The sequence below is a fragment of the Tenrec ecaudatus genome, chromosome 18 (genome assembly GCF_050624435.1).
Source record: "Tenrec ecaudatus isolate mTenEca1 chromosome 18, mTenEca1.hap1, whole genome shotgun sequence".
Classification (NCBI taxonomy): Eukaryota; Metazoa; Chordata; class Mammalia; order Afrosoricida; family Tenrecidae; genus Tenrec; species Tenrec ecaudatus.
Genome location: NC_134547.1, coordinates 62795920 through 62821120, shown reverse-complemented (window position 1 = coordinate 62821120; position 25201 = coordinate 62795920). Strand labels below are relative to the sequence as shown.

At 42.9% G+C, this 25201-nt stretch overlaps 2 protein-coding genes across 2 annotated transcripts in view; one reads left to right on the top strand and one right to left on the bottom strand.

Moving 5' to 3' along the window:
* The first annotated feature begins 236 nt into the window (after positions 1 to 236).
* IST1 (IST1 factor associated with ESCRT-III) lies at positions 237 to 15901 on the top strand. Its single transcript, XM_075537330.1, has 10 exons — positions 237 to 395; positions 5077 to 5179; positions 5556 to 5736; positions 6171 to 6258; positions 6909 to 6992; positions 7540 to 7650; positions 8497 to 8703; positions 9279 to 9371; positions 10353 to 10401; positions 12352 to 15901. Exons 2-10 carry the CDS (start codon positions 5092 to 5094, stop codon positions 12549 to 12551), a joined length of 1101 nt encoding a protein of 366 aa, XP_075393445.1. The 5' UTR covers positions 237 to 395; positions 5077 to 5091; the 3' UTR covers positions 12552 to 15901.
* The window catches only part of PKD1L3 (polycystin 1 like 3, transient receptor potential channel interacting), a 74978-nt gene continuing 63946 nt past the window's right edge, over positions 14170 to 25201 (bottom strand). Inside the window, exons 25-30 of the mRNA XM_075536733.1 lie at positions 19585 to 19712; positions 18706 to 18866; positions 17734 to 17944; positions 17253 to 17354; positions 15346 to 15477; positions 14170 to 14352 (exon numbers count right to left, since the gene is read on the bottom strand). Coding sequence (XP_075392848.1) covers positions 14170 to 14352; positions 15346 to 15477; positions 17253 to 17354; positions 17734 to 17944; positions 18706 to 18866; positions 19585 to 19712 — 917 coding nt within the window. The remainder of the gene's footprint in view (positions 14353 to 15345; positions 15478 to 17252; positions 17355 to 17733; positions 17945 to 18705; positions 18867 to 19584; positions 19713 to 25201) is intronic.

Below are 25201 nucleotides of genomic sequence, written 5' to 3'. Positions count from 1 at the left end.
AAGTGAAGCGAGGGCGAACGCGAAAGGGAGACGACTTCCAGCGGCTGAAGGAAGGACTGGAGGAGGTTCGCTCGGCGGCACTGACCTCACCTCGCCCCAGGCAAGCGCAGCGGCCTTCCGGGCGCGACCCTCGCGGGTGACTCAGGCGCCGTGACGTCCTTGCGCTCCGAGCAGGCCTCCGCCGCGGGAAGTAGTCCCGCGTAGCGCCCGCTCCGAGGGAGCTGGGAGGCTCCCGGCCGGAGCGCCAGCCAATCCCGGGAAAGAGTGGTGCGGCGGCGCGGCGCTGCGGATCCCTCCGCTGCCTGGCGGGGCGAGGCCGAGGACGCAGCCATTTTGGATGCTGAGCCCCGAGACGGAAGTCGGCCTTGGCTGTTTTCTCGCTTGGATTCGACCAGGTGAGGGTGGCGTCCTCGGCGTCGGGGCTCTTTGTTTTCCTCATTCGGGAACCCCAAGTGCGCGCCCCGGATGTAGACGGCCGTAGGCTGGACATGGCTGCGAAAGGAGAGGGTCCTGGCTGTGGGGTCCGGCGCGAGGGCAGGCCGCAGGGGCCGCGGAGCGGGCGGCGGAGGGGGCGTGGCAGGGCCGCGGGGCTCCTGGCGATCGGCCGTTCGCGGCGCTGGAGGCTTCTCACTGTCGGGTCCCAAGGTGTCTCGTGAGACGGACTCGCTGCCACTTCTGCGCCGCCGCGGGTCGGTGGCCGACTCCGTGTGCGCTCTAAGCAGGACCCTCCACGCCGGCTGGCCTAGGGGATCGTGCCTCGGGTGCCTGCGACAGGCTGGTCGACGCCACAGCCTCGGGCGCCTCCCCGGGGCGTTGCTGGCTGCGCTTCTGGCCTTGTACCTGGCAGGCCCCGGCCTGGACGCGCGTCGGCCGGAGAAAGTTGCTGCTTTGTGTTTCGCGTTCTGCGAAGCAAGCTGCCACCTCTGCTGCTCTCTCTCACTGACCCCTGTCTACGTATCCGAAGAGGAGACCTTGACCGGAGCCAGCCGTCCTGCCGTCTACCCTCTCCTTTCTCTCTTCTCCGCGTCCTCCTTCGGGGTGTCAGGGACGAGGAAACTTACCAGCATAAACTTACTTGGATCGGAGCTCGAGAGAATCCATTTGATAGGAGTAGCATTGTGCGATAATCACATGAGCCATAGCCACAGTCATCCTGTAGTACTAAAATTACCGTCTGGCATATGCTTATTTTTTTAAAATAAATTACCACGTTAATAAAATCATATATGTAAACACATACACCAGTATTCTTATATTAGAAAACGTATTGCAAGTCTTTTGACGCCTATGCCGACAAAGCAGTTGTCCATGGGAACCGCCACAGCCTCATCAGAAAGATAACAACTGATGAGAGTTTGGTAGTCAGAAGATATAAAAGTGCTTTAAAGCCTCAATGTTCGTATTACATTTTAAAATTAGTTATTATTGTGATCGTATTGTAATTTAAAAAATTCATTTTAAAAGTATTGGTTTGTCCAAATTAGTTGTTTGCATGATCCTGTTTTCCTGTGCCCCTCTATGGCTTCCTAATGCAAAAGAGCGCAGAATATTCCAACTCTGGAATTCCAACAATGGCTGACATTGCATTCAGCAGCCCCACCGAACCCACAGCAACCTCGAGGCTTCTTTTGTACCCCCTAAGGACGCCTACTCATCTCAGCCCTGTAGCACATGGTAGAGCTACTCTGGGCGTCTGAGACTAAATCTTTTATGGGAATAGAAAACCTTATCTTTCTCCCACGGAGCAGCTGGTCGTTTCAAACTGCCGACCTTGTGGTTCTCAGCTCAGTGTATAAACCCAGAGTGGTTCTCAACCTTCCTAATGGCGTTAACCTTTAATACAGTTGGTTATATTGTGGTGACCCTCCAACCATACAATTATTTTCGTTGCTTCATCCCTGACATTTTGCTACTGTTATGAATCCTGCAACCCCTGTGTGAGGGACTCCTAATGTCAAAGATTCGAAATGCACAATCGTCCAGTAGACATGTTTCAGAATGACTAGCTAATGCTCTGCTTCATTTGAACAGACCTTGCCAGTTTCAGAAGGTTAACTGTCCTTTCTGGTACCTGGTCCTTGGCACACAACTACACCATCTGCTTGGGACACTTACATTTTGTTTGTTCTTTGGGACTGAGACCTAGTCTTACGGAAAATTATTTTTAAAAGCCTCTCCAGTAGGTTTGGTGTTTTTTCTGTAGAACAGGGTTTCTCAGTCTGAGCTCTATTGACATATTAGGAGGGACAGTTCTTTGTTGTGGGGAGCTGCCCTATGCATTTCTGGCTGGCTAGCAGAATCCTTGGCCTCTGCCTGCAAGATGCCAGCAGCATCCCGCCAGTTTTTACAATTCCATGTGTCTCCAGACATTGTCACTGTCCTCTGGGGCGCATGATTTCCTTGGTTGAAAACCACTGTAGAATTACAGTCTTTGCCAAACAGTATTGTAGTTGGCAGGATTTCTTAGCTTTGTTCTCCTTTGAAGATATGACAGGGCCTCATTTATCTTCAACATCTCACCAGTGTCTGGCTTACAGATGATCTGTGGCTCTATGCTGTATGGAACTGAACATAATTCAGTATCATGGCGATCTCATGATATGCAAGCTGCATTTTGAATTGGACTCTGGCTTGTTAGGTGTCAAAAGCTGGAGGCAACTTGAACAAGAAAATTACTTGGGATTTTCTATTAGTGATTGCTATGGATTGAATGCTGTTCCTTCCAAAATATGTGTTATAAATCCTAACCTCCAAGCTTGTGGTTATTAATTCCATCTGAGAACGGGTTGCCTTTGTTATGTTAATGAGCTCCGGTTAGTGTAGTTTGTGTTTCGAGTCATCCTCCTTTGAGTTATGAAAGATTAAGCAAAAAAAAAAAAGATTAAGCAAGCAAGCTATGAAATAGACGTGGGAGAAGAGAGATGCCAAGACAAAAGCGATTGCCCAAGAGCAGAAGCACACAGAGACAAGGCTTTCCTTCAGCGTGAACAGAGAGAAAATCTACCCTTAGAACTTCTACCCGGATTTTGGACTTCTCACCTGTAAGAAAATAAACTGTGTTTGCTAAAGCCACTCACTTTGGTCTTTCTGTTACACTGCACGAGATAACTGAGACAGTGACTTTGACCCAGGCAGACAGATCCTTTTCTTTTTTTTAAGTTAAAAAAAATTTTATTGGGAGTTCATAACAACTCTTATCACAGTCTATCCATACATCAATTGTGTAAAGCACATTTGTACATTCATTGCCCTCATCATTCTCAAAACATTTACTCTCCACTTAAGCACCTGCATCAGTTCCTCATTTTCCCCTCCCTAACCGCTCCTCCTTCCCTCATGAACCCTTGATAATTTATAAATTACTATTTTGTTGTATCTTACACTTCCTGACGTCTCTCTTTATTTTGTTATATCTTATGCACTCCCTTCACCCACTTTTCTGTTGTCCGTCCCCCAGGGAGGAGGTTATATGTAGAGCCTTGTAATTGGTTCCCCTTTCTACCCCACTTTCCCTCCACCCTCCCTGTATCTCCACTCTCACCACTGGTCCTGAAGGGATCATCTGTCCTGGATTCCCTGTATTTCCAGTTTCTATCTGGACCAGTGTACATCCTCTGGTCTAGCCAGATTTATAAGGTAGAATTGGGATCATGATAGTGGAGGGTGGGAGGAAGCATTTAGGAACTAGAGGAAAGTTAGGTTTCATTGTTGCTACACTACACCCTGACTGGCTCATCCCCTCCCTGAGACCCTTCTGTAAGGGGATGTCCGGTTGCCTACAAATGGGTCTTGGGTCCCCAATCTGCACTCCCCCTCATTAACAATGATTTGATTTTTTGTTCTCTGATACCTGATCCCTTTGACACCTCATGATCACACAGGCTGGTGTACTTCTTCCATGTGGGCTTTGTTGCTTCTGAGCTAGATTGTTTATCTTTAAAACCCTATACGCTATATCTTTTGATAACTGGGCACCATCAGCTTTCTTCCTCACTTTTGCTTATGCACCCATTTGTCTTCAGCAATCGTGTTGGGAAGGTGAACACACAGATATGCAGATCCTTTTCTTAGTGTTTTGTACATTGAGTCTCTGATTTGATCTGTTCATTCAGGTTAGTTTCACATTGTGTGAAGTGTGTGTTTGAAATTGAGACAAATAGAAATCTGCTAGCTTGCAATATAGTGCATAGTGGTCAAGGCACAATGGTACAACCTAGACTCATAGGCTTGTGGGTGATGACCATGTTTACTATTGGCCTGCTCTGCAGTGAAAAGCCTTGGTAACTATCTTGTGTAGGACAGCACAGCACCCACCCTCACCCCTTTGACTTCTGTCCCCTTGTGGGATTTTGTATGTGAGCACATATAAATAAGAATTCTTTGATCTTGGGCATTAGCTTTTCCCCAAAAGCTGAGACTTAAAACTTGGAGAATTAAAAAGAAGAGATAATGCCTTTGAATGTAAGTCTATATTCAATCATCTTTTCCCATCATGCTCCCTATTTGAGCCTTGGTGGTATAGTGGTTATGTGTTGGGCTGCGATCCGCATATTTGAAACCACGAGCAGCTTCATGGGGAAAAGTCTGGGCTTTCTACTGTAGTCAGCAGTTACAGTCTTGGAAACCAGGTCGGTGGGGGTGGGTCAACATTGACTTGATGGCAGTGAGTTTTGAGATCCCTGTTTAGAATTTTGGGAGAAGCAGGGGGCCCTCCCGCTTCTTTGTCTTTTTGTCACCCAACTCCTATACTAATACATGGCTGTTCATTTCATCTACCATCCAAGGTTTTTCAGATCTGCCTTCAAAGTAGATCTCAGACGCTCCCACTCCCACTGCCACAGCCAGTCTAAACTGTTAGCTCTTTTCTGCACTTTAATAATAGCCTTCTCATCGATCGGTTTGCTTCCACTACTGTCTTTCCCCATCATTTCTCCACACAGCAGCCAAAACGTGAATTAGATCATGTAATTGGTCCTGTATTAGAAAAGCACTTGTACTGTGCCAATAATCCACTGAGAGGTTTACTTTCAGAACTTATTCTAATTTGAAAGATCTTCATAGTGCTTCTTTTCCCAGGAGGAACAGCGCAGCATGCTGGGCTCTGGATTTAAAGCTGAGCGTTTACGAGTGAATTTGAGATTAGTCATAAATCGTCTTAAACTATTGGAGAAAAAAAAAAGTGAGTAGTGCATGGTTACCGTATCTCTTCTTTTCCAAAAGAGCTCACTGGATGCTAGCGCTCCTGACAAGTGCTGCAGAGCCCTAGGACGTGCAGGCCCTTGACACTGTGGATGCATCTTTGCATTTGAGATTGAGTTCCTTTGTAACTGGTAGGACTGAATCACTGTGGAACTAGCTAACAGTGGCTCCCACACGGATTTCTGCTTACTAAATGTATTCTCATATAGTCAAAGCAGAAGATTCTATACTAAATTTGCTAAGGGGAAGTGGGCTAGGACATAGCAGACATGCTCCACTTCTCTCTGTTGAGGTGGCCCACAGGTTGTGGCCCCATATACTACTGCTAAGTGACTAGAATGGAATTTGTACCTTAGCTGAACTGGCCCAGAAAGCAAGGAAGGAAATCGCTGACTATCTGGCTGGTGGGAAGGATGAACGTGCTCGGATCCGAGTGGAGCACATCATCCGGGAAGACTACCTTGTGGAAGCCATGGAGATCCTGGAGCTGTACTGTGACCTGCTGCTCGCCCGGTTTGGGCTCATCCAATCTATGAAGTAAGATACTTCAATTTGGAGACTCAACTTAACCTCTGAAACTTGAGAATGGAGTAATTAATATTGATCTCTTCTACATGTTAGACTCTAACAGAGGCATGCTCTTTAAAATAAAAACAAAACTACTTTACATATCCAAGGATATTTTTCTAACCATTTGGTCTTGTTTAAAAAAAAAAACATAATCATAGGATATGAAGTTTGAGCTTGGCTCAGCCATTTCCTGTTGTGTGCCCCTGTGCTTGTCCTTCAGCATCACGCCTGTCTCCTCAAAAGAACATGAGGACGATGATATGGCTGTAAGCCTAGAGTTTTAAGAATCACTTGAGTTTTGTGAGAGGATTTTAGACTTTGAAATATGCTATTCAAAAGATAGGCTTTTGCTTTCTTTGTTTTAAAGAATATCAAGGTTTACTAATGTCTTTCTTGATTAGGGAGCTGGATTCTGGTCTAGCTGAATCTGTGTCTACGCTGATTTGGGCTGCTCCTCGCCTCCAGTCAGAAGTGGCCGAGTTGAAAATAGTGAGTGCAACCAACTGCAAGTATGTCTGTAGTTGACAGTGTACAAAGACTGGTGACTGTAATGACCGCCCTCCTCATGGATCTGAGGCGGAACAGTGCCTCTTGCTCATTATATTGTATATCGTTATAGTCTTGTTGTCCGAGTTGGTGGTGTAGTGGCGAGCAGAGCTGCCTTCCATTGTAGTAGTGTTTGCTACATATAAAGAGGCTTCAAAAAGTTTGCAGACAAAAATGTACCATCTTTGAATTTCCTTTTTCCATGAACTTTTGAAAGCTTGTTGCCATTGCATTGTGACTCCTAGCAACCCTGTGTGGAGGTTCTGAGGCTGTTCATCTTAAAGGCAGTAGATAGCTGCATCTCCTGGGAAGCAGCTGGGTGACTTGGACCACTGTCCATGTGTTTAGCATGACCCAGTGCTTACCAGACTACATGACAAAGGCACATTGAGTTTTTCGAAGCCCTTGTAATTCTGACTGGATGGACAATTGAATAAATGAATGATTTAATGTGCACTTCTTAAGAGTTTTACAGAAATCAGATTTTTGGAAATTCTGTAATGAAGCATGTCCATTGCTGACAGAAAGATGACTGAGGCACTTTATAGAAGTCATTTCCACTTTTGTTTTGCTTTTCTTTTTTTCCTCTGTAGGTTGCTGATCAACTCTGTGCCAAGTATAGCAAGGAATATGGCAAGTTATGTAGAACCAACCAGATTGGAACTGTGAACGACAGGGTAATGAACAGACTTGTGAAACCAAACCTGAAGCAGTGGCCAGGATGGGAGTGTGCCCCAGTGATTGTGTTGGCACCACTGGATGACGGAGTTCATGTCTTAGGGAGAGAGAGGAGGACTATCTGGTTGGCAGTTCAGTGAACAGACCTTCTCGCCCTTCCTTCCCCGTGATTGTCTGTGCCAATCAGGGCCCTCCGTGTTTTTCCTGATTTTCCCCCTTGGTACTTTATACCTCACTACTTGATTCACCTCTGTGATTAGCAGAGATAGAGGTGAAGTGGGAAGAAGGGTAAGTGGATTACACTTTAGAAGGCAGTATTTGTCTTTATCAACACAATACTGTATATAGTCAGAAGTGTGAGGGAGGGAGCGAGCAAGTGAGAGACACACACAAAGAGAAACACAAGTCCATTTAGCCGATCTAAACCTCATTTTTCCCCCTTTTATGTTACCTGTAAAATGAGAACAAAATTGAATTAATTAGATTAGAATGAGGCTACTTGGTATCATTGTACCCTAACTTATGCTGAGGTTTCTGTATCTACAGCTAATGCACAAACTGAGTGTGGAGGCGCCACCTAAAATCTTGGTGGAGAGATACCTGATTGAAATTGCCAAGAATTACAATGTGCCCTATGAGCCTGACTCGGTGGTCATGGTAAGTTTAAAATGTCCCAGAAGACAAAGGAAAATGAGTCTCCAGATAATGAAGAGCTTTGAGAAATGATAGTCTTTGCACTACCTCAAGTTTGTCCCAGTTCATTCCTTTTGGGTGACAATAAATATGGCTGCCCATCTCAGGATAGTTAAGGATCTGATGAAATGAAGAAATGAATGCCCTCTGAGAAGGTACAAACCTTGATACTAAAGTGGTATTACTGCTACTTTTCTTTGAACTTCAAGAAATTAAGAATCCTGCTGTGAATAGCAAGAAATACCCCAAGGCATGAAACAGTTCATGAGACACTTAATGGTGACTACCAAGTTCCAGGCAGTACATAGAAAGCTGGATTATAAAGTTGAATAAAATCTACATCCTTGTCCTGAAGAGTCTTACAGTATAGAAAGGAATATAGACAAACAATAATCTTTCAGCAGGTAGGTCAATGGTGTGTAATGGATGTCCAACACTTGAGACTATTGATGACTTCTAGCCGAGTACCCCTCCAGATAGGGACCTCAGCTGAATAGAGTTGTCTCACCCAAAGTCATAGCTCATCACTGCATCCAGTGACTGGTCAGTGTAGAGTTATAAAGACTGGCCCTTTGTCTCGATCAAGGACACCTCTATAGGGCCATCCCAGATCCAGAGTACCCTCGGGCATCGACTGAGGCCTCTGTTGTGATTGCATTGCACCTCAACTGCTCTGCCCAACCTGGCTTCCTTCCCTTGCCCCATGGTGGTGCTCTCAGGGCACTCCTCATTAGACTTCCTTTGTGCTCATCTCAGCTCCAGAGGCCTGAGACATGGGATAGTGATTGAGGGTTCTTTTTATTTTCTCAGGCAGAAGCACCTTCCGGAGTAGAGGCAGATCTTATTGATGTCGGCTTCACAGATGATGTGAAGAAAGGTGGCTCTGGAAGAGGCGGAGGCGGTGGGTTCACTGCACCAGTTAGTGGACCTGATGGAACAGTGCCAATGCCCATGCCCATGCCTATGCCCATGCCATCTCCTGGGTCTCCTTTCTCATATCCACTTCCTAAGGGACCTGTAAGTATATTCATAAATGATGTGAATGTGAACTCTAGACAACGTAACAGAAGATGACAAACTGGCACTGTGAATTTACTCAAGGCTTATAGGAAGATTTAGCATTTGGTATCAGTCTCAATCATATTGTGGGAAAGAGATATTTTATCATTGGGATTCAGAGAAAGTCGTTTGGTTAGCTATAATTAATGAAGTAAGTCTAGAGGGTGGTACTGGGAAACCTTTTCTAAATGTAGGTTTACTGAACACCTGTAGGACCTTTGAAGGAATGCTAGTACCTTTCCCAAATGTGATTCACTGCTACTTACTACGAGGTAGAAAAGCCTTGGAAGATGATCTTGCTAGCAAATCTGATTAGTCTTTTTCCTGACAGACAGTGAAGCAATTGATTTAGTTAACTGAAGACTAGCCCTTTGGCTCTTGGTCTTTAAACATCTGGAACCCTCACCATATGTGGGGCATTTTCATTTGGGACTCTTAAATATATATGCATTCTTTCCCCTTCATACACACATAAACCTCAGAAATTGCGAATAGGGAGCAGTCTCTCTTATGTCCCCTTTCTCCTCTTGCAGTCGGATGTCAATGGATTGCCCGTGGGAACTTATCAGGCCTTCCCTAATATTCATCCACCTCAGATACCAGCAACTCCCCCATCGTATGAATCTGTAAGTGCCCGAGCCTCTTTTATAAGCAGCAGGAGAGTGAGTCCTCATGAAGAGAGCAAGATGATGACTACAGGGAAGTCAGAGTTTTGATCAATTCCTAGTACCAGTACTGTTCTTGCTTTGGGGTTCTGGTGTTGCTTTCATACTTCCCTGGGAGTGGAAAGTGATGGTGGTGGTGGCGGCGGCAGCATCAGTGGTGGCAGTGCCTTGTCTGCAATTAAGCCAGGAACTAGGAGGAGCTGCAGATCTGTTAGGACTGGTTGGTTCTTTGATTGGCCACACAGACAATCACATTGAGCTGGTGTGGCCTTGGTGCTAGAATATCTTAATAATTAAGGTACTCTCTGTTTTTATAATTTCTTAACACTCAACTGAAGGGATAGTTAAAAGTAGTGGCTGAGTTTTGTCTTCAACTAAAGTATCCAGTTAGTAATTTTCCTCTAACTGTATTAATTTCACATTGACCTAGTGTCAAATGTGTTATAACTGACTAACGGGACTGCCACTGTGAACTGTATAGTTGGTTGTAATGACTTTGCTTTAGGATCACTTATTTTCTGCTAGTCTCATTTCCTCTGTTGGTATGTGCCTTTTGAGATCCCTTTTCATCTGCGCATTATTGAGAAGGCAAACTGGTATTGCATATGTGGTATAACAGTGTCCATGAGTGTCTGCTTGCTAACTGTGTAGGTCTTCTCAAGGTCTTTAACTAGCTGGTTGAACACTTTCTCCCTAACTGGAAGGTGAAAGACAGGTGTTAGGTATAGTGAGAGCTTTCTTTTTCTCTGCGTTGCTAGGACAGTTTGGTGGGTGTCCACCGGGCTGGAGGACGGCCAAGTGGACAGGCAGTTTCTTTGGGGCAGTGTCTTGCTTCCGGTGAGCACTGTAGCGTTGGGAAAGCACACGGGCTGGTGTCAGTGTCAGTACTTTTCTCCAGTGGTGTCACTGTTTTTCCATCAAGTAACCACCTTCGTCTTGTAGGTTGATGACATCAATGCTGATAAGAATGTTTCTTCTGCACAGATTGTTGGTGAGTATGAGTCAGAACCCTCAAGGCTCAGTGCCAACCCCCTGCTCTTTTCTCATGGCCGTGTCGCCTCGAGGGGCTGCTTTCCTGTGCAAGGCACTCTACCCATCCATATGCCCTGTCCTCTCCACACATGTGATGGGTTAGCACAGGACTCAGGGCTTCCCTCTTCTAAAAGTGACAGTTTTCCACTTGTCCGGGAGATTCTACCTCAGCACTGTCTCTGTTTGTAGTATCACTTTTTACTCAAGTCTTATTTTTTATCTCTTAGTTTTTCAGTTACGCTCATATTCTTTATTTCTGTTTTTGCTGCTTCCGCTTCTATTGTGTCTGGAACTAGCAAAAATATATACATATTTTAAAAATTGTGGCACTGAAGAGGGGGAAATATGTACAGTCATAGGTGTACGCTCAACACATTTTCAAAAGCAAGCATATCTATGTATATAGCTGTCCTTCTGATAAAACATAAAATATTACTTAGAAACCCAGAAGGGTAATTCTTTTTCAAATTGGAGATGCCTGCTTTATTCAGTGTAAATCAGACACAATAAAACACAACTCTTAATTCATGAGGGAGAGGGGACTGGGGGGAGGGAGGGGAAAAAGTGAGGAGCTGATATCAAGGGCTCAAGTAGAAAGCAGATGTTTTGAGAATGATGAGGGCAACGAATGTACAAATATGCTTGACACGATGGATGTATGGATTGTGATAAGAATTGTATGAACCCCTAATAAAATGATGAAAAAAACCATTCATGAACACATGCCTATTTCCACTGATAATGTGCATCGCACACTTGTGCATTCATGTTGATGTGCATGCCTATTGTCAACTGAAATAAAAACGGGGTCCTGTGGGTGTCAAACCAAAACCAAAAAAACCCACAATTCTTAAATAATCAGTACTCATAGTTTGGTGAGTGTTGATACATATCAATACATGGTACCCACCAAACCAGTGGAGATAGAGAACATACCTATTACCCCAGAAAGTTGCCCTAGTGCTCTCTTCGACCCTTTCCATAAAAAGCAACCACTGTTCTTATTGACCATGTTGTTAGCTGCCAGCGAGGTAAGCCCTCAACTCATTGCCACCTCATGCACAGCGAAATGAGAGGCATCCTGTGCCATTGCCACCCGCATTCCCATTCCCATCCCACCAGTGGTTACAGGCCAGACATTAGATCTTCTAGAACTATAGATTAATTTGCCTGTTGTATAATTGACATATAAATGGAAACATGCAGTAGGTAAAGGGGATGATTTAGCTTATAGAATAAAAATTAAGACTAAAAGTACAGATCAGATCCCATTAAATAATATAGACATTAACATGCTTTATACAGAATTTTTTCACAAGTCTTAGAAACAGTGGTCCTTCTTAACGAAGCATTGTTTGAACAGAATTCTAGCATCCCCCTTTGGACTTAGCCCATCTAGAAGCAGACATTTGTGAAAGAGGATAGTTGGAATGAGTACTCTATGTACCTGGCTCCATGAACTGCACATTGACTTGTCCTTAAACTGTTTTTTCTTCTGTAGGAAAATAAAACAAATAGAATTCAGCTATAATTAGAAAATGTAGATAGATGTTATTGTCCTGAAATTTTCGCTGGCCTTTAGAATTAATTTTAACCTTCTTTTAAAAATCATTGTTTTTGCTTATAATTTGTGATTATTTTGTTGTTTCTGCCAAAGAGTGCTGAGGGCTTTGAAGGGCTGAAGCATTTCTGTGGTTCTGTTTTTGTTTTTTTTTTTAAGATCATTTTATTGGGGACTCTTACAGCTCTTATAACAATCCACACATCAATTGTATCATATTTGTATATATGTTGCCATAATTATTTTCTATTAAACATTTACTTTCTATATGAGCCCTTGGTATCAGCTCTTCTTTTATCCCTCCCCCATCTGTGGTTCTTGTAACACTTGGCTCCTTTCCCTGAGTAGGTCCTGGGCCCAAGCCAGAAGCCTCTGCCAAGCCTCCTTCAAGACCTGCCCAGACCTATGACAACTTTGTACTGCCTGAACTACCCTCTGTGCCAGACACACTACCCACTGCATCTGCTGGTGGCAACACCTCAGCTTCTGAAGACATTGACTTTGATGATCTCTCCCGGAGATTTGAAGAGCTTAAAAAGAAAACATAGGCCTTTAAACCAGGAACTTGCAGGTTCTGGAAGTTGGGACTAAACACCTCCTCCTTGTAACAAAGATTCTCCATGAAATTCCGTTCCATCTATTAATCATCACTGAGTGTACTCTTCCAATGGGCTCTCTTCCTGCTCTACCAAATTCTGCCGCTGTCCAGTTCTCTTGCGCCTGAGAGATTAACGCCTGGAGACTAGGGCCAGAGCAGCTGACTGCTGGCAGCTGTGCTTGTCTGTTTCCTGCTAGTGTGACCCAGGTTCTCCTCTGGCCTGTCCCACAGTCCCAACACAGGATAGTGAGAAGGCCAAAAGCATTGTGGACAGAGCTGCCATCGATGACTGTTAGAAACAAGCCAGCCCCTCTCTGCAAAGGGATTTGTGATGAGAGCAAACCAAGGCCAAGGTGTGTTTCTTGCTCTCTGATGTTAAAAGGGGAGAGAGAATGACTCAGGAAGTCCTGTAACAGTTCTGGAAATGGGGCCCTCTCACTGGCATGTACACAGCTCCTTGCTGCTAGGCACGGTTCCACCTGGATCCAGTTGCAAAGTTATTGGGAAAGTTAATGGCCTCTCTTAGTTCTACTGGATTCTCAGGGAGCCCTCCGTGGCCTTTTGCTCTGTGTTTCCTTTTGACCAGAGGCAGCACTGTAAATTCCTGTTTTTTGCTTGTAGCATGATCTGTTGGATTTTGTCACTGGCAGAAGGAAGGACCACGTGTTGGGCAGAAATGGCCATTCAAGGCTAGGGCGGGCTTCCAGCTGCCTTAATAGAAGTACCCAAGTCTCTTGGGTAGTGAGCTGGGACGTCTGCAGGAAAAGAGAGGTACCTGTTTTCACTTGAAAACTTTAAAAAGCTGATCTCATAATTTCGCGTGGTGTCCATGTGGCTGTAGTTGTTCACTGCTTGCTTCCCTGGAAGCATGAGCTTCTTACTGCTGCAACTTCCGTGCTCTTTTACTCCCCATCAAGACCACTCTTCCCCATGTGAGTGGCATTGGGATTGGAAGATGGGCCTTTCTCTTCAGTATAGTGTCTGTACATACTTATTTTAAGCACCTTTTCTTTATGGTTTCTGATTGGTTTGTATTTCATAGCTTGATAGCTGCTAATAAATGAAAAACTTCTACTCTTCTCTCCCTGCTGTTTGGTCAAATCGTAGACAAGTTTAGATTTCAGTAGATTGTTCTTTAAGCAAATAGCCTGGGCTGATGCAGGGAGTCCAGCCGCAGTGTCGGCTCTATCAGGAGAGTACCGCGTTTGACTTGCGTGATTAAGCCCAGATAACATCTATGAGTTTGCTCATTCACTGTCCTGTGACAGAAGCCCCCTCAGCTAAACTTTGCATCATCTTTATTTTTGATAAGCTTCAGTGAGCTCCCTTTTTTTAATACCATTTCCCTCTGCCGTCCTGGAACACGGGTGGGTCAGGTTCCATTACTTGGTGGCAGAGCTTGTTTCACCTGTGTCATTCTGGCAGTGTTAGCTCTGCTCTGAGAGTGCCAATGGAAGTTTAGGAACTTTGAACCCAGGTGATTTGATTCCTGATTTTGTGAACAAAGTACAGTATAGACATCCGTGAAACTTTTAAGTTATGCCATGCAAAGATAGATTTTTAATGCACTAATAAGTAAGAAGCTCAGAAAGGAGGTAGCAGGAATAGTAGAGGCCATCACCTGGAACCTCAGAGGCAGGGCCAGTTGTTGGCATGGTGACTTGCTTAGACCAGGGCGTGGTCTGGTGCTGTTGTATCCCTAGCAAACTCCAGAGTTTCCGTAGCAGTATATCTATCAGTGCAGCTTCTTTCTTAATCTGTTTGAGGGTGAGAAGGAGAAATCATTGATGGGGGGGGGGGGGAAGACACTAACGATGTAAAATTAATTCCTTTAATGATTGGCTGTTGAGTTGGAGTGATCCTTCTACTTAGTTGAGGTCTGCATTTTATAGGACAGTGAGTTTAGAACATAATGTAGAATTGGTTAATTGGGTTTTCTGAGAAGATGGTTAGCAGAGCCATGGAGACCAATAAAGGGAATATGATGTTACTATGTTTTTACGTCCGTTTGTAATTTAAGACCTTGTTCGAGGGTAAGTAAAAAAGTATTGCTATAAAAGCATGTTTGTTAAAAATTAAAAAATGAAGCCACTTCTCAACATAACCACCATCTAGTTCTATACACATTTGAAGACAATATTTCCATCCCTTTTCCTTAAGAATTCTGCGTTCTTCACTTTACAAAAAGGCAGAAGCATTTAAATTATGTTCAATGTTCTTTCAGTGGAACAAAAGGAATTCTGAGGGGATGATATCAGGGCTGTTGGATGGATAGAGTAAAGTTTCCCAACAAAACCGTCAAAGAATGAGCAGGTGCATTATTGTGATGGAGAAAAAAGGGCCTCAGCATAACATTCCTGGCCTTTTTAAGTTTGCCTCATGATTGTCCTGTTTGCTTTGAGAAAATGTATCAAGGTGACCCTCTAAAACCAGTTGCCCGTAGCCTGAACTGACCTATCTGCCTAACAGAATTTGACTGGGCCAGTAGATTGCCCTTGGAAGCCACTGGTGGTGGGGTGGGGTTTGTGTGTCTTTGAGGACACCCTAACAAGACTAAGACAAGTATCTTACTGAGAACTTGTCTGCAGCCATTCACTGGCCACACTTGTTAAACATGTTTCGTTTGGGATAAATCTGTGGGTATATGAACTTCTACCCTAGTAGCAACGTTTTTAATTTAAGTTTTCACTTTAATGCAGAAGATAATGATTCAATATCTTTAAATTACTGCGCTATTGAGTTACCTTAAGAGACTTCCTTTCTTTTCCAAAGGCCATTAGGATGGCAGAAACAAAAAGGTTAATGACGACAAGTACCATCAAGATGACTCCAGTAAAGATCAGAAAAGAGCCCAGGACCGGGTCTAAAGCAATAACCTGGAAAGACAAAACACTGATAAAACACTGAAGGACTGGCTGCTTGGTTTCTGCCTTCAAAACACAAGTGACCAGCTAATGCTTGGGATCTATATACAAAAATTTTATGTATGGTGGAAATTAAAGAAAAGCCAAAAGAATCTTTAAAAAGGGAAATACTTTCAAGTGGACAGAACAGCACAATGGCTGACATCAAAGGATGTTAAAATAATAGTAAATTTCAGGCTTTTCTACCAAATTGGGAGTTTTAAATTACTAAAATCCCATTTGGGTGTTGGCAGTTCTGGAAAATGTAAACATGACGGCTTCAAGGAGCAGCAGAAGGCACACAGAGTAAATGTGCTAGAAACAATGAGACAATTGTCTGCCAAGCCAAGAAACTTAACACAGGAACATTCCAATAAAATTTAACAGTTGTAGAAAATGCTTTGGCTTTTGTTTATTATTCTCTTCTAGTATCAATTTTTAAGGTAAATAATGAATTCTGCCATTGGACTTTAAAGCCACAGAGACCATTTCTCAAAGTCAGGGCTTAGACTAGTTTTTGTAAGAATTTTAGAAGTTCTTTTTAATAAGTGATGTGCTTATTTTCCCTTGGCCTCTTTGGGAGAAAATGGGGCATTTTACTCCCATGAAAGTCTTGGAGACTAGTTGGCAACCAGCTGGCAGGGAGTGGATTTTTTTTTTTTTGTGTGTGGGGGGCTATTTACTGCTGCCAATAGAGCATTGTAATTAAAAACAAAAACATTTAAGAAGCTGAATAAAACATTTCCCTGAAAAAAAAAATTACCCTGATGGAAATCTTTAATGACAATATTTCCAAGTCCCAACCTATCATCACCCATTTACCTAAAACTTCACTGTTACAATTCCAGGACAACTGAATAATTTGGATAGTCTCCTGAATTTGATACAAGAATTTTTCTCAAAAAGTTTATTTCATTTTCCATTATTATTACATAATTACATTAGCACCAGAAAAGTTTTAAAATCTTTTATTTATTTTTAGGGAAGCTTTTTAAAATTAAGGTATTTGTTAGAATTTATTCTGAATGTTACTTCCTATACAAGTTCCTTCCCAGACTAGTTTTAGGTAGGAAGTGCACTGTGGTGAGGACTTCTTTCCTAGTGATTGGAACTGGACCACAACACAGCAGTCAGGCCAGAACAGGAGCAACTTTCCCTATTACAAATTCAGTACATGCATTATCGTTCATAGCCTGTGAGTTCTAGAGTCTCAGAAAGACTAGCCTGGATGAATCTCTTATCTTGTTGCAATCATTTGCACTGCAGTTTTTGCTCCTTGACCTGTTCTTTCCAGACTAGTTTTTGGGCTACAAATACTCATGTGGGTTTCCTGCTTTACCTTTAATGTTGAGTAGGAAGATAGGCTTTTGTGTAGGTGATTCCTGGGGAAAGGAATAGGCTCTCCAGAAATGTGTGTTTATTAGCTAAAAACAATTCATTCCAGGAACAGTACCTTCCTGAGTTTTCCCCCCTCATTGTAGCCATTTACAAACAAGTTACAATTCCCTCATACTCACTTGGCCCATTGTGAGAGAAGGAGGTCATGCCCCAGTGTCCTATGGTAACTGGAAGTGAGGTGGGGCTCGGCTAGCAAAGGACACAGTTCGGAAAGGGATGGCCCCTTAGAACTGTCCGCATAGATGACAGCGTAGCAGAAAGGAAAGGATCTAAGCTCCCTGTGTTACAGGAGTAAAATCAAACAGAGTTCTGCAGAGAAACCAGGGTGGGTTTTTTGTTTTGTTTTTTACCTCCTTGTGATGAGAGATTCCCATCAGGATCCCAACAACAGTCACTGTAGAGCTGAAAAAAGTTCTGTAGTCAGAGGTGATCCATCCAAACAGCAAGTTAAACTGAACAGGAGAAAAGCCAGTCAGAGCAGGTTCTATAGGGTCACTATGAGTTAGAATTGGCTTGATGGCAGGTGTTTCTTTCTCAATCTACACATTTCTTTTGTTATTTCTTGGTGCTTTCATATAAATTTATTTGACCATCACATTATCCTGTAAGCTGTTTTGTCCTTAGTGTAGAGAAAAGGAAGACAGCTGGTTTCAGTAATACTGCTAGTAAAGTGTGAAAGCGTGACTCAAACCAGCCTTCTTATGCTACCTTTCCTCCCAAACTCATTGTCACCGTGAACTGATGGTTTTCTCTACAGTAAACTGTTTCTAAGGGCAACACTAAATTAAGAGCACAGCATTTGGGAAAAGAACAGAGGGAGTGTGGGCTTACAGCCATGGCATAGCTTGTTAGCAGGAGCAGAATGGTCAGCAAAAATCCCACCACCTCGTCCCAGGCTCTGCTTAGTGCACTGCCAATGACCTGAAGCCTGGGGTCATGACGCAGCAGGCTCCACAGCTGAACAGTTGCCAATAGAACCAGGAAGCCCTGGAGGTGGATGACGGCAGAGCTCATTTGTACTGCTTCACAGAAACTGATGAACCTGTACCAAGGGGAGTTAACAGTTACTATGCTTGAATGGTACTCTATTGCCCACTCATGTTGTATGTGAAAGGCAGTCATACCTTCATGTTGTAACTAGAGTGTTGGAAAGTCTCTCACAAACACAAGTCAGCACTGGGTTATAATTCTTCAAGATGCTACTTGAACCAGACACTATCTAAAATGTAGGCAATGCCACACAGCAGGTTAGACCTCAGCAACACAACCATCTCTGCTGGAACTGCTCAGAGATTGTGTTTTACTATCTCTGTAAAACACAAAAACTCATGCGAGAGATCCAGGAAATTCACCACATACATATTAGGAAAACGCCATTTGGCAATACTCGTGAAACAGATGCTCCCCTCTCCCCCCCACAGGGAAGGTCAGAGAACGTGCTCCAAAGGCCACCTGATCATCTCGGTATGGGCGCGTTGAGCATGCTGATGGACATCTTTACTCAGAAACCCATCTTCTCTATTTAAAGGATGAGATTATGGCCCTTGCTGTGTGAAATTTAAATGTGTTGTCTGCACAATTAAGCCTTATGAGGGGCTTGGTCAAACTGATTAGTAGCACAGTTTTCTAGTTGTTTTCTCTGCTGTAGACGTTAGCCCGAATTCTGTGTTTAATGCTGGCATTGTGAACAGACAAATCTGGTAGGGTGGTGCAGAAGCAGAGGCTGTTTGAAAGAATACTTGTGTTTTATCCAGACACTGTGGACATCAAAGAATATCCTGTGATCCTCAGGCCACCTCTTACCCATCCCGATCATGGCGGTATCGTGCCAAGTTTTTCTTATGTAGAGAAATACGTTTCATGTCAAGCCCCAGGACGACAAAGCTCATGAGGATCATGCTCGTGTCCAGAATGTTTCTCTTCCTACAGAAGAACCTCCATCTCTGCTGTTGCAGCCGACGGCCCTAAACAGACGCCACAGTTACTCCCTCTTGTCTGAAAGATTAGCTAGGGCTCTCCACAAGGAAGTGTGATGGACATTGCTAAATTCACTTCTACATTAGTTAACAAGCCTGAAGGGAAAACATGGTTGGCTTGAAATATATTCTCTTTTGAGTGTAATCATTCATATTTTTGAGTACTTGCTCCTTAATCACCATACTTTTAATTTTTATTTTATTATTAAAAAAATCATTTTATTGGGGGCTCATACAATTCTTATCACAATCCATAATACATCCACTGTGTCAAGCACATATATACATTTGTTACCATCATCATTCTCAAAACATTTGCCTTCTACTTGAGCCCTTAATATCGGCTGCTCATTTTCCCCCCTCCCTCCCCACTCCTCTCTCCCTCATGAACCCTTCGTAATTCATAAATTATTGTTTTGTCATATGTTACACTGTCTGACATCTCCCTCCAGTCACCATACTTTTAATCTGAACATTACAATATAGGGATACAACTATACATAAAATAATACTTTCTATAGACTTAATTTTTTAACTCTTGAAAATAGGAAAAAAAAGCTAGTCCGCTCCCCCTGTCCCCCCCGACCCTGTAACTGAATACAGACTATTGGAAAGAACTGAAATATGAGTCACACTGTCATTGGGGAGCTCCTAAGATCAAATTTAGCAATGCTTAGGACTTCTTAGATTAACATTTTCACATCACCTGGACAAAGGCGTAGTAACAGACTAGTAGGTAATAGATGACTTGAGAGATGACAGACCAGGCAAAGCTGCTCTTTGATCTCTGAAGGGAAGTTAAACTGTCCAGCCTTATTGAAGTGAAGATGGCACCTGAGGATAACAAAGAACACCTGACATCAAGAGTCTTGAACACTTACCCTCTTCCTTCAAAGTGTTAGAAAAAAATCTCAACCTTTTCTGCATCATCAATTTCAAAATTTCCTCAGTCTACATTCCACACATTTCCTCTAGAGCTCACAATGTACAACAAGAGATAAGGTTTGCTTATTGCATTGACCAAATTCAAATGTGAGGCTGCGGAAGAATTAACTAGTTGCACATTGCAACATGATAGTTAAAGGAAGGAACTGCTGACAGTGCTGTGGGGAGGGCATATTTAAATATAAGGATGGTACTTTTGTTTACTGTTATTTAAATTATATTTGCAGAAATTAGCAAGTTTGATGAAAATGTGTCAAGCAATTTCTAATAAAGACGGAGACATTATACATCGAAGGCACTCATAGTCCACAAATAGTACACATTGCATCCCAGGAATATTCAGATTATTATATGGTATGGTATATACCGTACCACAAACGAGAATCACTGCCCTTGGGTGTTCCAGTTCATAGTAACCTTCTAGACATAATAGGACTGCCTGCCCCCATGGGTTTCCAAGACTGTTCACTCTTTTCTGGAGTAGAAAACCTTATCTTTCTCTCAGAGCAGCTGGTGGTTTGGGGCTGCTGGCCTGGGATTAGCAATCCAATGTGTATAACCCAATATGCCATCAGGCCTCTGTACCTGAGACCAGAACTAGCTGGTGCCCGGGGACCACTACCCACTGCTCTGAAAGATCACAGAGAGAGGTCCTGGCTAAAGCAGCTGGCCCTGGTGGTGGAGTGGGTATACATTGAGCGGCTAACCAAAAAGGTCAGTGGTCCAAAGGTTCAAACCCACTAGCTGTGGCACAAGGGAAAGATGAATCTGGTTGTTGCCATAAAGATTTAAAATCTTTGGACACTCACCGGGCAGTTATACTTTGTCCTGTAGGGTCATTATGAGGTTTGATGGAAGCGGTTTTTGTTTTGGGATAGAGTGGAAGGAAAATGTGGAACAGGACCCCAAGTCTAAAGAAATCAGGTTTACTAGTCAGACAGTGTGGTGGAATCTCTATGACTATAGCCTCTTAGTGACACTCCAGATATGGAACTGAACCCATCCCTCTTTGACTCAATTTTCACTCAAAGAACAGACACATCTGTAGACAGGGTAACATTAAGGAGGTAATCAGACCTGAGAATAATCAACCATTTGAGATAAAAAGGATAGTATTTACCCAAGGACAAAATTCAGAAGGGTTAAGAAAGAGGAGGAATAGAAACAGGAAGCAGAATGTCAAGTGATACTATGTTGTAGAGATTGCAATCACATTAAACAGTGTTCATAAATTGTCAAATGGAAAACTGATCTTTGTAAACCTTCGCCCAATTAATATAAGTTAAAAACATTAAGAGCTTATTACCCAAAAGAAGAAAAAAACTCAAGATTTTAGCTTGTGTGAGAAACTGGTGAACGATGGTGTCGAGAATGCTTGTGCCGCACATGGGGTCAAACCAAGAGGAGAGTAACAGACCAGCGAGAGGAGTGTAGCCTCGAAGTCCCTGAGGCATTCCAACTGTCTTCTGACTTTGGGGTCAGCACTTGGCACTTCACCTGATGTGGTTGGGGGTCACTCACAAGGGAGCCATACTGAAAGTCTAAAGGTAACACGGGATAGGGGGAGGGGACACTAGACTGCTCCATCCCTGTCTGTAGGAAGAGCAATAGGGACCTGTAGGATGCACACCTTTCGGACACAGTCTGAGGACTAAAAGGGTAGGGTATAGTGGGTCTCGGGATGTGGAACCCTGAAAGAGAAAGGGACTGGGCTGAGGGATTATAACAGGTCCTGCTTGCTACTTAACAGAGAGAGATTCATCTACTTGAGCCTAGTTACCAGTTAGACTTTGAATTATTCTTATGTTCCTTCTGTGTGTGTGTGTGTGTGTGTGTATAAGAGAGGCAGGATAAGCAACCCCATGGAAAGAGCAACAGGACATATATATGGTTCTGGGGGTAAGGGAAGCATGGGAGGGGAGGAGGTGGGTGGTGGTGAGCCAATAATGACAGGGCAGGGGAAGAGCAAGGGTTGTCAAATGGATGGTGAGGAGGGTGTAGTATTCCGGGGTGTGTTTGATCAATTGAAAAGTGCCTGAGAGGAATTAATGAGAGGTGAATGATGGGTAAGCATGATAGTGGGGCAGGAGGAAATAAAAAGAGGAAAGAAGAAACAAAAAATGTATAAACATAGGTATAAATACAGATATGTAAATATATAATTATATAAATATAGGTATATTTGTCTATATATGTAAATACAACAAGGAAGGAGATGGACTTTGGGCCTCTACTAAAACCTCACCTAAGTACAAGAACGGTTTGTTCTAATAATGTGGCACTGTATGATACTCACCTACCCGACACAATTGCTGAAGACAAAATGGGTGCATAAGCAAATGTGTAAAGAAAGCTGATGGTGTTGGCTAATAAAAAATATAGCTTCTGGGGTCATAAAGGCTTGTAGTCAAACAAGTGGCCATTTAGCAGGGAAGCAACAAAACCCACATGAAAGAAGCACACCAGCTTGTGTGATCATGAAGTGTGGACAAGATCAGGTACCAGAAGTTCAAAAACAAGAAATCAAATTGATGTGAAGGAGGATGGAGACCCCAAACCCATCTGCAAGACAATCGGGCAGTCCCTCACAGAGGGACTGAGGAATTCAGGGTGCAGTATAGCACTGATGAAACACATAACCATCCTCTGGTTCTTTAATATTTCCTCCCCTTATTATTATTGCTTATGTTTCACCTCTTTAATACCATTGGACCTATGTCTGTTCATCTGTATAATGAAGATCGTTTGATGCAGGAATGCCAGGATGGATGAACCTTCAGAAATGGCAACAGGAGTAATGATTTTTAGAGGATACAGAAAGATGAGGAGGGAGGGGGGAAAGGGAGCTGATAGCAATGATGACTGCATTACTCATTCAAGGGGAGCGAATAACAGAATTATATGTGAATGGATATATTAGATAGGGTAAGATATGGCTAATATGTAATGTATATATTATATAACAATAATAACAAGTGTTCCTGGAGGGAAGGGAGGGGGAGGAAGGGGATAAAGGGGAACTGATATCAAAGAGTTCAAAAAGAGAAAATGTTTTGAAACAGATTGTAGTAGCAATTGTACAAGTATGCTTGATCTATTTGAATTATGAAATGTTATGACATCTAAAGGAGCTCCAAGAAAATGATGAATAATAATAAGAATGTTTGTGTCACTGGATCCAAGAAGAATGGTTTATTCAACAAGCAGTAAAAATGATCATGTTAACAAAGACTTTAACAACCTCTTTATAACTTTTTATGAGCTTGAGTTCAGGTCTCTTTAACCAACTAAAGGAAGAATGTGCTTTATACTAATTATTTATCTCTTTATGATATTCCTTTCACCATTATGAATTTTAATAAGTGTTCTTTTTCTGATGCTTGGAATGAAATGCTTTATCATCAAGTAAACTCAATCAGTAGTCAGTGCTAATAATCTGACTGCATGCTGGGTATGTTGTGCTTCCCCTCAGTCCACATGTGACCATATTGACCCTCTTGATAGACCAGTTTCAGGTTGTAAAGTTCATACCTAACTTTACTATTGATTTTAGGGGAAAAAACATTAAACAAGCCATTCATATCCAATTATGATTATCTCAAGAATTATACACCTATCCTTCAGTTCCGTTTCAGTCTATTATCTTTCCTCATTACGCAATCTGTTCGTTAGTAGCTATTGATATTACTCTTCATGAACAAACTCCCAAATATGTTCCCAATTTTGAAATCACCTAGAAAATGGAGACATATTTGTCATGGTACATTGACTACAGACTGGCTCAGAAAAGTTATTCAGTCCACTCCATTTTCTAATACTCAAAAGTAGGGAAGGTATGTTATGTACTCCATTCAATATTTTCTTTTTGTGTGTAGGATCTGCTTATTTCAGAGAAAAGTCTGAAAACTGACCTTATACTTGAGCTTTTTTATATTTAAGCTCACTACTATTGAGTCAGTTCCAACCCACAGTGATCCTATAGGATAGAGGAGACCTGATCCTTAGGGATTTGATTTTGAGACTTTTAATCTTTGTGGAGGAGTTGGTGTGATCTTTCTCTCATGGAATGGCTTCTTAGAGCATGTGGGTTCAATGCATCTTGGGTCCCCGTGGAATTCCCAGGGAAATCCAGTCACACAGTGTCAGCTTACTACCCAACAGTGACTTGAAATCAATAGCCTTACAGCAAAAAGAACTTGTCTTCTCAGATAATTTCATTGCTAACTTGTTAGGTGCTGTCCAGTTGGCTCTGACTCATAGAGGCCCTATGTCACCCAAGGAAACACTGCCCAGTCCTGTGCCGTCTTCAGAATTGTGAGGATGGGGCAGGATTAGGCAGTGTTCATTCTGTTGTACACAGGGCCTCTAGGAGTTGGAACCAACTCAATGGTTAATGAACACTAATTCAGGGATAAGCATTTCCGGAGCGATAAAACAAGACATTACTCGAATATATCACAAGGCCTCCTGGTGATATATAATTTTCTTAATGACCACACTTTACTCTCTTTGATATTTTTAGTTGCTTATCTCAAAGCATTAGACTGAAATACATTCACTTCTACTAGCCTGCCTACTCCTTTTAATCACTGAAATTGTTATTGTAGGGCTTGTTCAATTTATTATGCACTGCATTTCTTATTGCCACAACTAATCTTTGATGCATCTATCCATGTGATGAGCTATGTATTTATAAGAAACTAATGTTATTAAAGAGAATGAAGTTTAGTTCTGGAATCAGCCCTTTTGGAATGCCTGTGGTCGTGTTTTCAACACCTGCCCTAATGAGAATGAACTCATCAGATGATGAGACCTGACGCTATAATAAAGTAACACTGGATGTTGCCTGGCCACCTCTATTCACAGAGCTCAAACCAAAACCAAAGTCACTGCTACGGAGTCGATGCCGACTCCTAGGGACCCTGCAGGCAGGTAGAACTGCCCCTGTGAGTTTCTAAGACTAACTCTGGTGTCAGTTTTATTAGTTTTATTTTTCAGTATGTTTGGCTTTTTTCTTAATAATTTCATTGGGGTGTTTTGTTAGCTTATTGTCTCCCTCTTAAATATGAAATGGAAGATACTTGAACCTTTAACACTGAAAATAGAGGTAAGAACAAGAAACTCAAAGGAATTAGCGATACTGGGGCCGCAGGGAATCAGAATGGGTGCGAAGGCAGTGGTTGGTGCCTTAGCCCAGGCCCCGTGAGCCCGCAGGCTTGCCCTCCCTCTCCGTGCCTTTTCACATGTCAGCACTGGACGCCCTGTCATCCCCACAGTGCAGGTCATCAGCTCAAGCTGAATTTCGCTTTGCCCAGCTGACGTCCTGTTCTAGCCTCGGGGCAGGGGCAGGGGCAGGACAGAACGCGGCACGTGGGCTG